Below are 11,933 nucleotides of genomic sequence, written 5' to 3' on the forward strand. Positions count from 1 at the left end.
TAAAAGGAATATTTCATGTTAATAACAATTTTTTTCATCTAATGGTTATGCACTACTAGCTGTCTGGTGGATCCAAAATGCTCAATATTCATATTCATGCATTTTATTCATATTTCATGTTAATCATTTTATTATTTATGGCTTATGATTTATCAACATTATCTTTGATTTCATACATTCATGTACTACTCCATATATTAATCCTCATCATATTTTACTCTTTATTGTACTCATTTATGGTTATTCTTCTTTTATCTTTAAGAGTATGTATGCTTGCTCTATTCAACCGTTCTTTAAAGTGTTTCAGTGTTCAGGTCATGTCGACACGTTTGTGGTTAGATATTGGACGTCTGCCAAGTACTGCAGAAGCAATGATGTTTTCAGAATTTGGTGTAACACTTTACAATAATGTTTCATTAGACAACATTGGTTAACTAAATCAGTTAAAATGAAGCAACATCACTTTGTAACTTTAGTTCAAAACAGTTAGCGTTGACACATCAACATTGTTTCTATGATTACATGCTATCTGCCGAAATCCTGCATTACAACATATTCTGATGTGTTATTGATGAACTATGATCTCCAGAACATGCTCCTGAGGTAATTTCATGTGCCAACAAAGCATACTGGAGGTGTCATTACTTTATTATTTCATTACTTCTCACAGTTACCTGGCGGGCATGTAATATTTCAACAATAACACATCAGAATATGTTGTAAAGCATGATTTCATTAGAGAATGAGTTTCTCCAGCCCTCTTTGTGCTCGTTCTTTTGAGAACCTTTGAAATAATAAAGTAATGAGAGTCCAGTATGGTCTGTTGGCACATATAGTTGCCTGTGAGGGCATGTTCTGGGGATTATATTTCATTAATAATACATCAGAATATGTTGTAATGCAGGATTTTATCAGACACTGAATTTATATATAACTTTACATGCTCGTTTTTTAAGAACGTTTGAAATAATAAAGTAATGAGACGTCCAGTGTGGTCTGTCGGCACATACAGTAGTACACTGGGTAACACTTTATTTTGATAGTCCATCTGTTGACACTCTACTAGTTATCAGTACTCATATAGTAGCATGTCGACAGTGCATCAGTTGACATTCAAAAACATTGTTTCAACAGACAAGTAACATACATTCAACTAACTGCCTGTAGATTATAAGGCACATTTTAATTTCTAATCTATAGATTTTACAAAAAGTGCATGCTGACTGTCAGTATTTATTTCGCAACAGGTTGTTAACTAGTAGTCAGCTGACTTTCTGTAGATTGTGTTACCATCCTCTAAGTTGTCTACCAACTACTCAAAATCAATCTATCAGTTGACAGTCTACAGTCATATCAACGTATGATCAAGAGCATATTATATCATCCTTACTTAAGGGTCTCAAATGCATCAAATCAATAATTATTTTACCATTTCATTTTTATCAAGATCACTAGTTTATTATCTGTTGATAGTCAACTAAACATTGGTTGTGCATCTGTTGCTTGTCAACTAGTCTAAAGTTTACGTTCAGAAGATCATTAGTAGACATTCTTAACTAAGCATTTGTAGATATATTTTAGGACTATCCAATTAAAGTGAAAAACAGTTGATAACAGTTGAAAGTCTATAAGCTATTAACAGAAAACATACAGCCATCCATTAATTATATGCAAGATATTTACCATTTAAAATGAGAAGTTAATATACCAGACTATGAACTACAATAGAACAAACACTACAGACAGGATATTAGAGAAAGTTGTTTTATTAACAATATATTTATACAAACCCATTGTTCACTAGGGCATCAGATCTGAACAGTCTATTATGTTGTATCAAACTTTACTTGAATTAACATTACAAAAACAAAAAACAAAACAACAAAATAAAATAAACATGCTGCACTGGCAGCACAACAACAAGTCTCCACCATGTCATTGTAGGGGCAAAGCAACTTGAACTTTAAATTATGAAAAACAAAACGTATCCACTTACAATCTACTCAAACTTAGCTAGCATCCTGTTTCCTACATTCAGTCTTTCTTTGCAGAAAAAGGGATGAGCTGTTTGTTATTTTTCATTTCAATGATCTTTTCTGCCAGTTCACCAGCTATTTTTTTTTGACAAAGTTGTGCTAGTTTTAAAAGTGTGTATTTACCCTTGAACTGGTTTAGGACACTTTTGTCTGCTATGTAAATTTCTGCAATTGCTGCCGTGTCTTTCACAGCATTTCTTGAAACGTGAGCTTTCTTGAAGGCTGCGGTCATCCTGAAGCCTTTTTGCACAAGTTTGAGGACACGTAGATATCTTTTCACCACATCTGAAATTGAGGCAACTGAAAAGAAAACAAGAAAAACAAACAGAACAGTTAATCTTTTGACATGTTGATTTCATGTCATTCAAAAGAGAGATGATAATCTCTCTCGACATACCTCGCTCTCCTTTTCCGCCTGACTTCTTCATCTTTTTGTTCTCCTTCTTTCTTTTTTTACTTCTCTTCTTGCCATTCTTCTTTTTATACTTCTTTTTCTTCTTTTCCTCAACCGAAGAGTCAGAGGTAGAGCTGGAGCTGGAGTCGTCAGAGCTTGAATCAGTGCTAGTATCAGTGCTGGAGTCCAGCATCATGGCCTGTGGCTCCTCATCTCCAGTAGCCATTATCTCCATGTTCCCATCTGTCAAATGATAAAACAAACACAAATAATGTTTAGAGCGTAACTTCACTAGAACTGGGAATCAAAAATCAAGTCCAATTCCAGAATCGGATACTTAAGGTCAGGAATCAGGTAGTTTTTGTAAAATTCAAGTTCAATTCCACCATCTATTCCTGGGTGTGCAAGATTTTTTATTTTATTTTTTTTAGGTGTCAAAAGTGGCATTGTTAAAAACGTATCTGTCTTTGAATCATTCATTCGAGAGATTCATTAAAAAAACACTGATTCATCCAATAATAAAACAAGTAAATCTTGAGTGAGTCATTGAATCATTCCATATATAAATTCCATGAGATTTTGTTTAGTTGTCTAATATGTTTCTTCAGAATTGTGAGAGAAACTTCAGAAACTACAACCTTCATTTAAAAAAAAAAAAGTCAATTTATCCAGAATTATGCAGCTCTATTTTGCACACAAACAGCTCTTAAATGAGTCCAGTTTTTATGTAGCTGGCTGATATTCAACGATACCCAACACTAAAGACCCTCAGCTCTGCACTTATACCCACTGCATAACATTATAGAATGTTTATAATTATTGATTATTAATGTGGTGGAGATTACACTGTGTCTAAAGAGACATTGCAGAATTACAAATAATGTGTACAAAGTCACTTAGGTTTGATATATACGAAAAGAAAAAAATACAGTAGTGTTCTATTTTCAAGCTGCATTGTGTAGAACTTTACTATAACTATTATAATACTGAAGGCAACCCTTTTTTGTTTCAATTAAACATTATGGACAAAAATCAGCGCCATGTAGTTTTAAATTTAATTATTTTCACATAAACATGTTTATTTTTTATACATACCTTGTTCTTGTGCAGACTTCTCTTCAAGTTGCTTCTTGAGTAAGCCATTTTCCTCCTCCAGCTCATCCACCCGAGACTGGAGCATCTCAGCCTTCTTCTTCCAGAGAATATGTTGTTTAACAGGCTTGAGACTGTCCATCTTAGCAGCTGCAAAACATGACATGAAAAATTTGTAATACATCAAAAGTACAGGTGTTCGATTCCAGGTTTTTTGGAGTCGACTCCGACTCCTGACTCCCACTGTAGGAGTCGATGGAATTGACTCCATTTACTGTACATCAAAACAGGGTCATAAATAAGCCAAGATGGCAGTCCTTACACACTTAATTTATTTTTCCCCGACGCGAAGCCTTAAAATCCCCTCATTAAAACAACACACGTTTTGGGAGACTGTCCAAATTAGTCCAATTTAGAGATGACTTGATGAGTAGCCTATCAATGTTGCTAATTGCCGATACCTAATTTTAGAAAAGTCACGAAAAACATCTGTGGTCGAATATTATGTCAGAATGAAATAAACGAGAAAGCAGTGATTCTTTAATAAATTCATCTCATTATAATGGTCGGGGGATGGAGCTAAACGCACATGATCATTGTCTTAAAAGTGCTTGGACATGAGAGTTGAAAGATACTAAATACATAAAAAATGCATACGATAATGTACACTTATTAATGTGTTTATTGTTGATGTGATTTTTTTATTATTTTTATGTATGGTTAGTTTAATGAACACGGTTAACTATGGAAAATCAAATCTATTTATTGCAATAATATAAGCTACCATCAATAAGCCTACTAAAGCTGACGTAGAGGTATAATTACAAACTCACTATGACTGTTATCTATTTCTAAAGTAAGCTATATGTATGTGACAAAGTTTCTGCGACAGCTCTATGACACGATTTGTCAGTGTCCGAATTCCTTGCTTCATTTCGTTCACTCCTTGCTTAGTGCACTTAACCATAGACATTATGCACTTCACTGCCATGCATTATGTTATGGAAGCATATTTGTAGCAATATTCAGTTTGAAATGTAATATGCAAAATGGCAATGCAAAATGTAAAATGGCAATGCATTTCTGTATTTAAATTTACATTTTCCATACCATATATGCAATGTTTGAAGCAAAATGATAATTCAAATTCAATAATATAATTTACATTTGCCATTTCCTACACTACGTTTAACTTATAATTTAAACATATATTTTAATGCTTTATAAGTTGCAAAATTAAAATGAATATGTATTACAGAAATGATTATATATGTTTAACACGTTCAAGCAAAAATTGTAGCAAAATGATCATTTAAATGTTATTCTGCATTCTTGCATTTACACTCACAGTGCGATTGCATTTTCATTAAATCTCCCACAATGAATGTAGCAAAAATCAATGTGGATTTGAAAATGCATTTCGAGCCGATCAAGTCCCCGCCCCGCCCTGTCAATCACTGCATTAAGGCGGGGCCAGGTGTTAGAAACATGGCGACAGCAGAGCTATGAAGACCGAGGCATAAACTGGCAGATGAAGCTGAGCAAGAACAGAGAAATGTCAATGTTCCTGCAGATTATGTGCTTCTGTCAGTCATAGAACCAGAACGTTATTAGAAACATAGATATTTATGGTTATGGCGTCTCGCAGAGAACGCGCCTGATGCTCGTGAGGTGAGCGCGCTCGCGCAGCTCGAAGTGCTGAAACAGACGTGTCGAGTGAGCGGTGCTTTACAACAGGTTCCTTTACTCATAGAAATAATCCTATACAAGATGTCCGAGATTACTGCTTGCTCTATCAGTATGGTTGTCTGTTTTTCTCTTTTTATCATTCTGATTATTGTTCATGCATCATTTAATTAATAAAACGATGTGTAGTCTATCTGGATGCTAATGAGTGTTATTTTGTAATATTATTATTAATAATTTTGTAATTCTATAGTCTTTGACCTGGCCCCGCCTTAATGCAATGATTGACAGGGCTGGGCGGGGACTTGATCGGCTCGAAATGCATTTTCAAATCCACATTGATTTTTGCTACATTCATCGCGGGGCATTTAATGAAAATGCAATCGCACTGTGAGTGCAAATGCAAGAATGCAGAATAACATTTAAATTATCATTTTGCTACAATTTTTGCTTGAACGTGTTAAACATATATAATCATTTCTGTAATACATTTTCATTTTAATTTTGCAACTTATAAAGTATTAAAATATATGTTTAAATTATATGTTAAACATAGTGTAGGAAATGGCAAATGTAAATTATATTATTGAATTTGAATTATCATTTTGCTCCAAACATTGCATATATGGAATGGAAAATGTAAAAAATGCATTGCCATTTTGCATATTACATTTCAAATTGAATATTGCTAAAAATATGCTTCCATAGCATAATGCATGGCAGTGAAGTGCATAATGTCTATGGTTAAGTGCACTAAGCAAGGAGTGAACGAAATGAAGCAAGGAATTCGGACACTGACAAATCGTGTCATAGAGCTGTCGCAGAAACTTTGTCACATATTATTAAACTTTGCTTCCATATTATGTAGGCTATGGATTCGAGAATCAGTAAACAAATGAGCGATTCCGGACACAGCAACAGAGTCGACACCGAGAGTGGATTCCTGTGCTGGAGTCGACCCCGACTCTGGGGCTATTCAGAGTCGAGGAATCGATTCTTTTGGAGTCGACTCCCCATCATTAATCAGAAGACCTTCAAGCACAGAGTCAAAAGTCAATAGCTAACGTTATACCTTTTGTCTGGCGTGTTTAGACCAACAAATTAGAGAAAAAATAAGGAATAACGTTACATTAATCAGTGAATTGAATCACTTTCAATTCTGTCGGACGCGTACTCCCGTGACGCATCGTCTGACGCGAATTTGTGTTCATTCGCGTCTTTTAATTGACTTTATTATTGCGTCACGCGAAATATCAGACTCATGTAAACTACTTTTACATTTATAAACACAACTTACCACTTTTGTTTGTGGAATCTTCTCCTTCGCCCTCGGTATTTCCCCTCCGTGCCTTTGCCCGGGTAAAATGCATGGTACCCAGCGCACTGCTCCCATTGCCAGATGGGGGGCGCTGCACTGAATGCTCTGGATCAAACATGTTATGTCGATGCTGAAAATACAATTGATAACGATTATGGTTTACATACAAGTAATAACAACCAATTTAAAAAAGAAATAAGAACAATGTTTCTCAAGGGAGTTAACTCTTACCATCTGAACAACCAAATTTTCAGGGAGTGCGAGCCAATCCGATTGTTGAAGTGATCGATCACGTGACAACTCTGCCAACACTCAACCGTGGTAGGTGTATCTGATAACATATTTAGCCAATGAAATGAAAGTGCGCCAGTTTTTAATTTTTGGGTTGTCTTGGTCGTTAAATTGACAAACAGTTAGCCTACTAGCTCGATCTGGCGGCTTTATGAATTCACTGGAAAGAAAACTTTTGACAAAAGTTTATGCTAGAGAAACAAAAAAATCATGTTTAAAATTAATAAAATGGTTGCAAATGATTGGCTTGCTGAAACGCAAAATGAAATGCAAGAACTGCGGGCATAAAATGAACATGGTTGCCTCCCAGACCAAGGATTACGTCATCTGGTAAGAATAAATTCTTGTAAACAATGGTTCCATATTTTGTTTTGCAATAGACACAACCTTGTAGATATGATTTTCTCCCTATTATTACAAGAATGCATTTTGATCCAAAAATAAGAGTGTCTGTGTATTTCGTGTTTGTTTATAATTAGAAGCCCAACATTATATATATATATATATATATATATATATATATATATATATATATATATATTTTTTTTTTTTTTTTTTTTTTTTTTTTTTTTTCCTTATAACCATTGTTATGTTGGTATTTTTCTATGATTACCATTCCTATTTTGCATTAAAGTGTATCAAATATGTGGTATTTAATTCGGTGTAATTCGGTTCTTATAGTTTCTCTATGGGCTGCCCGTCAACAGTGTGTGTGTGTGTGTGTGTGTGTAGGTGTGTGTGTGTGTGTGTGTGTGTGTGTGTGTGTATGTGTGTATGTGTGTGTTTGTGTTAAAAAAACATTTTAAAACATTTCTGTGATTATCATACAATTTCATGTTTTAAAAAATCCCAGGGAGTGTCGACGTAAAAGATGTGGACGGTTGAAAAGAAGTGTTAGGTCAAAGTCACTCTTCTCACAATCACACTGCACTCTATTCACATGGATGAAGTACATACATAGGTAAGCAATGCAAGTTTATTACATAAGTACAATATTTTGCATTTTACACTGTGTGTAGTGCTTGAGTGCATAGAACACAATTGCACTATAGCACACGTTATCATAGTTTATGTTGGCATGGATTAAAAAATATATTGTGGTCAATAGCGTTGCATATTCTATTGCAAAAGCATGTCCTGTAATATGTCACCATGTTTTGATATTTTGCTTCTTATAATGAACATAAATATATTTTGACCATAATTTTAAGTATGTCAATTTCTTTTTCAAAGATTTTGGCTTCTCACAGAAGATTATGATGGTGACTTTGATGTGGCACTGTGTTGCAATGAGCATCAATTCTAGTTACTGTACTATACTGTACTTTTTAGTTAGCTATGGTTGAATTTCAGAAGTAATGTCAAGAGTCAAAAAACTAGTGTCCAAAATAAAATATACAAATTATGCTTTTTTTTATTATTAATATGCTTTGCTATTATGATTTATTTATGTGAAAATATACAGTTTTTATTTAATGGTCATCATTTTTGTTAATGTTGATCCTTTGTAGATTCGCACAGGGTTTACATCTACGGCAAGTAGACATGCTTCAAGATGGCATTGCAAAGAGCACAGCAACACTTTCTATGATGTCAAAGAAACTCAGAAGAATTTGTGTAAAAAGCCTGGAAAAGCACAGAAAGAAAAAGAGGCAAAAAGTTGGTGGAGTTAATGTCATAGTTCACATTGATGAGAGCAAGTTCTGCCATAAACGCAAGGTAATGTAATCTAAATGCAATGCACTTGATGAAATGTGTTACATATTGTAGAACCAGAAAGAGCTGTGCATCGTAGTTTAGGATAGATATAAGTAGTGAGGGTGGACATCACTTTCCCCAAAGCTGCCAATCAGTTAATACAAATTTGGTTTACTTTTTCTTATTTTCTTTTATTGTATGCATATTTATTGTATTATATGGAATTTTAAAAAGTTTTGTATGGAAAAAGTATTATCATGTAATTACTCCTAACTAGTAATATACTTTTACATGGTCAAGAGATTATTTTGATTATTTTCTAACACTGTTCATACTTTTTTTTTGTAGTATGCAAGAGGACGCTTTGGTAACACCTGGAAGAGAAAGCGAACATGGGTTTTTGGTATACTTGAAATCAAAGCTGCAAGCAGACGTCCAATTCTTCGCCTTGTGAAAAAAAGAAACAAGGAAACCCTTGTTCCAATCATCAAAAAACACGTAAAAAGAGAAAGTCTTGTAGTGAGTGATGAGTGGAGAGCATACACCAGCCTTTCTCAGGAGGGCTACAAGCATGTGAGAGTCAACCACAGCCAGAATTATGTAGATCCTCAAACAGGACTACACACTCAAAACATTGAGAGAGCGTGGCAGACATATAAGAGGGAAATCTGGCGTATGCGGGGGAATCGGTCTGAGAAGGCCTTAAAAAAACAGCTCTGCTTCATTGAGTGGACTTACTGGTTAGCCAGAAGACATAAACATGGTGTACTTGGAAGACTTCTCAAGGACATAAGGAATGTAAGTAACCACAGATCAGTTTAAGACCCCTTTACTATCATGAAAGGCAGAATTAATTAATTTTTATTTTCATATTTTTTGTTATTTTATTTATTTATTATTTTTTTTTATTATTTTATTTTGCTTTGGTGTTGTTGGCCTATTACAATAAATTTGAATTTAAGTTTTTTTTTGTTTTTTTTTTTGGTTCATCCAATAACACTGCATAGTAAAGACTTTCATTAAATGTAGTGGTGGCAGTGCAGTGCAGCATGTTAGTTAGTTTGTTGTTTTATTTCATTTTTGCCACACATAATCACAGTTCAGATCTGATAGCCTTATGATAAGCCTTTCCTTCTTTTTGTATGTGAAATCAAATCTATGAGATTTTGTACACATTATTTGTAGTTCTGCAATGTCTCTTTAGACACAATATAATCTTCACCACATTAATAATTAATAATTAACAAAAATTAACATTCTATAAAGTTTTGCAGTGGATAAAAGTGCAGAGCTGAGGGTGAAGTTACGCTCTAAACATTATTTGTGTTTGTTTTATCATTTGACAGATGGGAAGATGAGGTGCCACAGGCCATGATGCTGGACTCCAGCACTGATACTAGCACTGATGACTGAAAAATATTAAAAAATAACAAACAGCTCATCCCCTTTTCTGCAAAGAAAGACTGAATGTAGGAAACAGGATGCTAGCTAAGTTTGAGTAGATTGTAAGTGGATACGTTTTGTTTTTCATAATTTAAAGTTCAAGTTGCTTTGCCCCTACAATGACATGGTGGAGACTTGTTGTAGTGCTGCCAGTGCAGCATGTTTATTTTATTTTGTTGTTTTGTTTTTTGTTTTTGTAATGTTAATTCAAGTAAAGTTTGATACAACATAATAGACTGTTCAGATCTGATGCCCTAGTGAACAATGGGTTTGTATAAATATATTGTTAATAAAACAACTTTCTCTAATATCCTGTCTGTAGTGTTTGTTCTATTGTAGTTCATAGTCTGGTATATTAACTTCTCATTTTAAATGGTAAATATCTTGCATATAATTAATGGATGGCTGTATGTTTTCTGTTAATAGCTTATAGACTTTCAACTGTTATCAACTGTTTTTCACTTTAATTGGATAGTCCTAAAATATATCTACAAATGCTTAGTTAAGAATGTCTACTAATGATCTTCTGAACGTAAACTTTAGACTAGTTGACAAGCAACAGATGCACAACCAATGTTTAGTTGACTATCAACAGATAATAAACTAGTGATCTTGATAAAAATGAAATGGTAAAATAATTATTGATTTGATGCATTTGAGACCCTTAAGTAAGGATGATATAATATGCTCTTGATCATACGTTGATATGACTGTAGACTGTCAACTGATAGATTGATTTTGAGTAGTTGGTAGACAACTTAGAGGATGGTAACACAATCTACAGAAAGTCAGCTGACTACTAGTTAACAACCTGTTGCGAAATAAATACTGACAGTCAGCATGCACTTTTTGTAAAATCTATAGATTAGAAATTAAAATGTGCCTTATAATCTACAGGCAGTTAGTTGAATGTATGTTACTTGTCTGTTGAAACAATGTTTTTGAATGTCAACTGATGCACTGTCGACATGCTACTATATGAGTACTGATAACTAGTAGAGTGTCAACAGATGGACTATCAAAATAAAGTGTTACCATTATTTTTAGCATAGTAATGTGTACCACTGATTTTTATAGACATATTCTAGCTTGAGTTAATACAAGAATAGGCATAATCCATCAGATAACACTTAAGTGAAAGAAAACTAATAGTTCCGTGTTGAAATTAACTTTTGTTTTATTGTAATACAAACACTGAAAGGTAAACACAAATGTAGGCACACATGGATCAGACCAATCACAGAAATATATTGTATATCATGTTCATTGCTGACATCTGTGATTGCTGGATGGAAAATAAGAACTGCGTCTGTCTTAAACTAGCAAAGACACTTGCGTTTGGCTTTGCGCTGCGTCGGTGCAAGATAGAGCCCTAAACCTCAACATTTAATGTTCCCTGAACTGCTAAAATTCAACTAAAAAGACTCAAACCAAGGATATACACTGTGACTCCTGGTCACATCACAGCAAAATGCCCAGTGTTAAATTAACACCCAAAGTGAACATATGAGTCCATCTTGCCGGGTGTTAAAAAGTAACACTGAAGCAGTGTTAAAGTTAATGAGATAATTGATTGATGATTGAGTGATGATTGACAATTAGTGGAGACACCTGATGTTAATAAGCAGAATCAGTGAAGAAACAACAAGAGAAAAAGAGAGAGACACAACAACTACAACTGACTTCCAGCCATTAAACACTATTACACTTATTATTAACCAGTTTGATTTGATTTCTAAAACTCATCCATGGCTCCCATCATGCATTGCTGCATGAATAAATTATGCAGCTGAATTGTCCTCTAATTTTCGTAGATTGTTTGTGTTTGCTTTATTTCTCTGTTGTTTTGTTGTGACAGTAGCTTGTTTGTGATGTTCAGAGTTGATCTGTTTGTCAGTATTTTGTATTTATTTATCGTCACCGTTCTTGAGAATCATATGCTGACTCTTGATGTCTGTGTGTGTTTAAACACTGA

General features: G+C 34.1%; 2 protein-coding genes across 3 annotated transcripts; one reads left to right on the forward strand and one right to left on the reverse strand.

Moving 5' to 3' along the window:
- Positions 1-1,628: 1,628 nt before the first annotated feature.
- LOC125258084 (protein FAM133B-like) lies at positions 1,629-7,292 on the reverse strand. Of its 2 annotated transcripts, XM_048174919.1 has the most exons (5): positions 6,758-7,292; positions 6,506-6,656; positions 3,526-3,672; positions 2,434-2,673; positions 1,629-2,336 (listed from the first exon to the last, which is right to left on the reverse strand). In XM_048174919.1, exons 1-5 carry the CDS (start codon positions 6,758-6,760, stop codon positions 2,035-2,037), a joined length of 843 nt encoding a protein of 280 aa, XP_048030876.1. In that variant the 5' UTR covers positions 6,761-7,292; the 3' UTR covers positions 1,629-2,034. The 2 variants fall into 2 exon arrangements, with proteins under 2 accessions (XP_048030876.1, XP_048030877.1); XM_048174920.1 differs by lacking the exon at positions 6,758-7,292 and having other exon boundaries at positions 6,506-6,745.
- Positions 7,019-9,153, forward strand: LOC125258544. The gene is made up of 5 exons (XM_048175530.1): positions 7,019-7,147; positions 7,671-7,778; positions 8,329-8,536; positions 8,864-9,013; positions 9,106-9,153. The coding sequence occupies exons 1-5, from the start codon at positions 7,056-7,058 to the stop codon at positions 9,151-9,153; spliced, it is 606 nt and encodes a 201-aa protein (XP_048031487.1). The 5' UTR covers positions 7,019-7,055.
- Positions 9,154-11,933: the final 2,780 nt, after the last annotated feature.

This window comes from Megalobrama amblycephala, linkage group LG22 (assembly GCF_018812025.1).
Source record: "Megalobrama amblycephala isolate DHTTF-2021 linkage group LG22, ASM1881202v1, whole genome shotgun sequence".
Classification (NCBI taxonomy): Eukaryota; Metazoa; Chordata; class Actinopteri; order Cypriniformes; family Xenocyprididae; genus Megalobrama; species Megalobrama amblycephala.

Coding starts and splice junctions, on each gene's coding strand:
- LOC125258084 (XM_048174919.1), bottom strand. Junction 3,673..6,505: donor AGATTCCACAAACAAAAGTG/GTAAGTTGTGTT, acceptor CATGTTTTGCAG/CTGCTAAGATGGACAGTCTC. Junction 2,337..2,433: donor AGGCGGAAAAGGAGAGCGAG/GTATGTCGAGAG, acceptor TTTTCTTTTCAG/TTGCCTCAATTTCAGATGTG.
- LOC125258544 (XM_048175530.1), top strand. CDS start 7,056: ATGATTGGCTTGCTGAAACGCAAAATGAAATGCAAGAACTGCGGGCAT. Junction 8,537..8,863: donor AGTTCTGCCATAAACGCAAG/GTAATGTAATCT, acceptor TTTTTTTTGTAG/TATGCAAGAGGACGCTTTGG. Junction 9,014..9,105: donor TTCCAATCATCAAAAAACAC/GTAAAAAGAGAA, acceptor AGTCAACCACAG/CCAGAATTATGTAGATCCTC.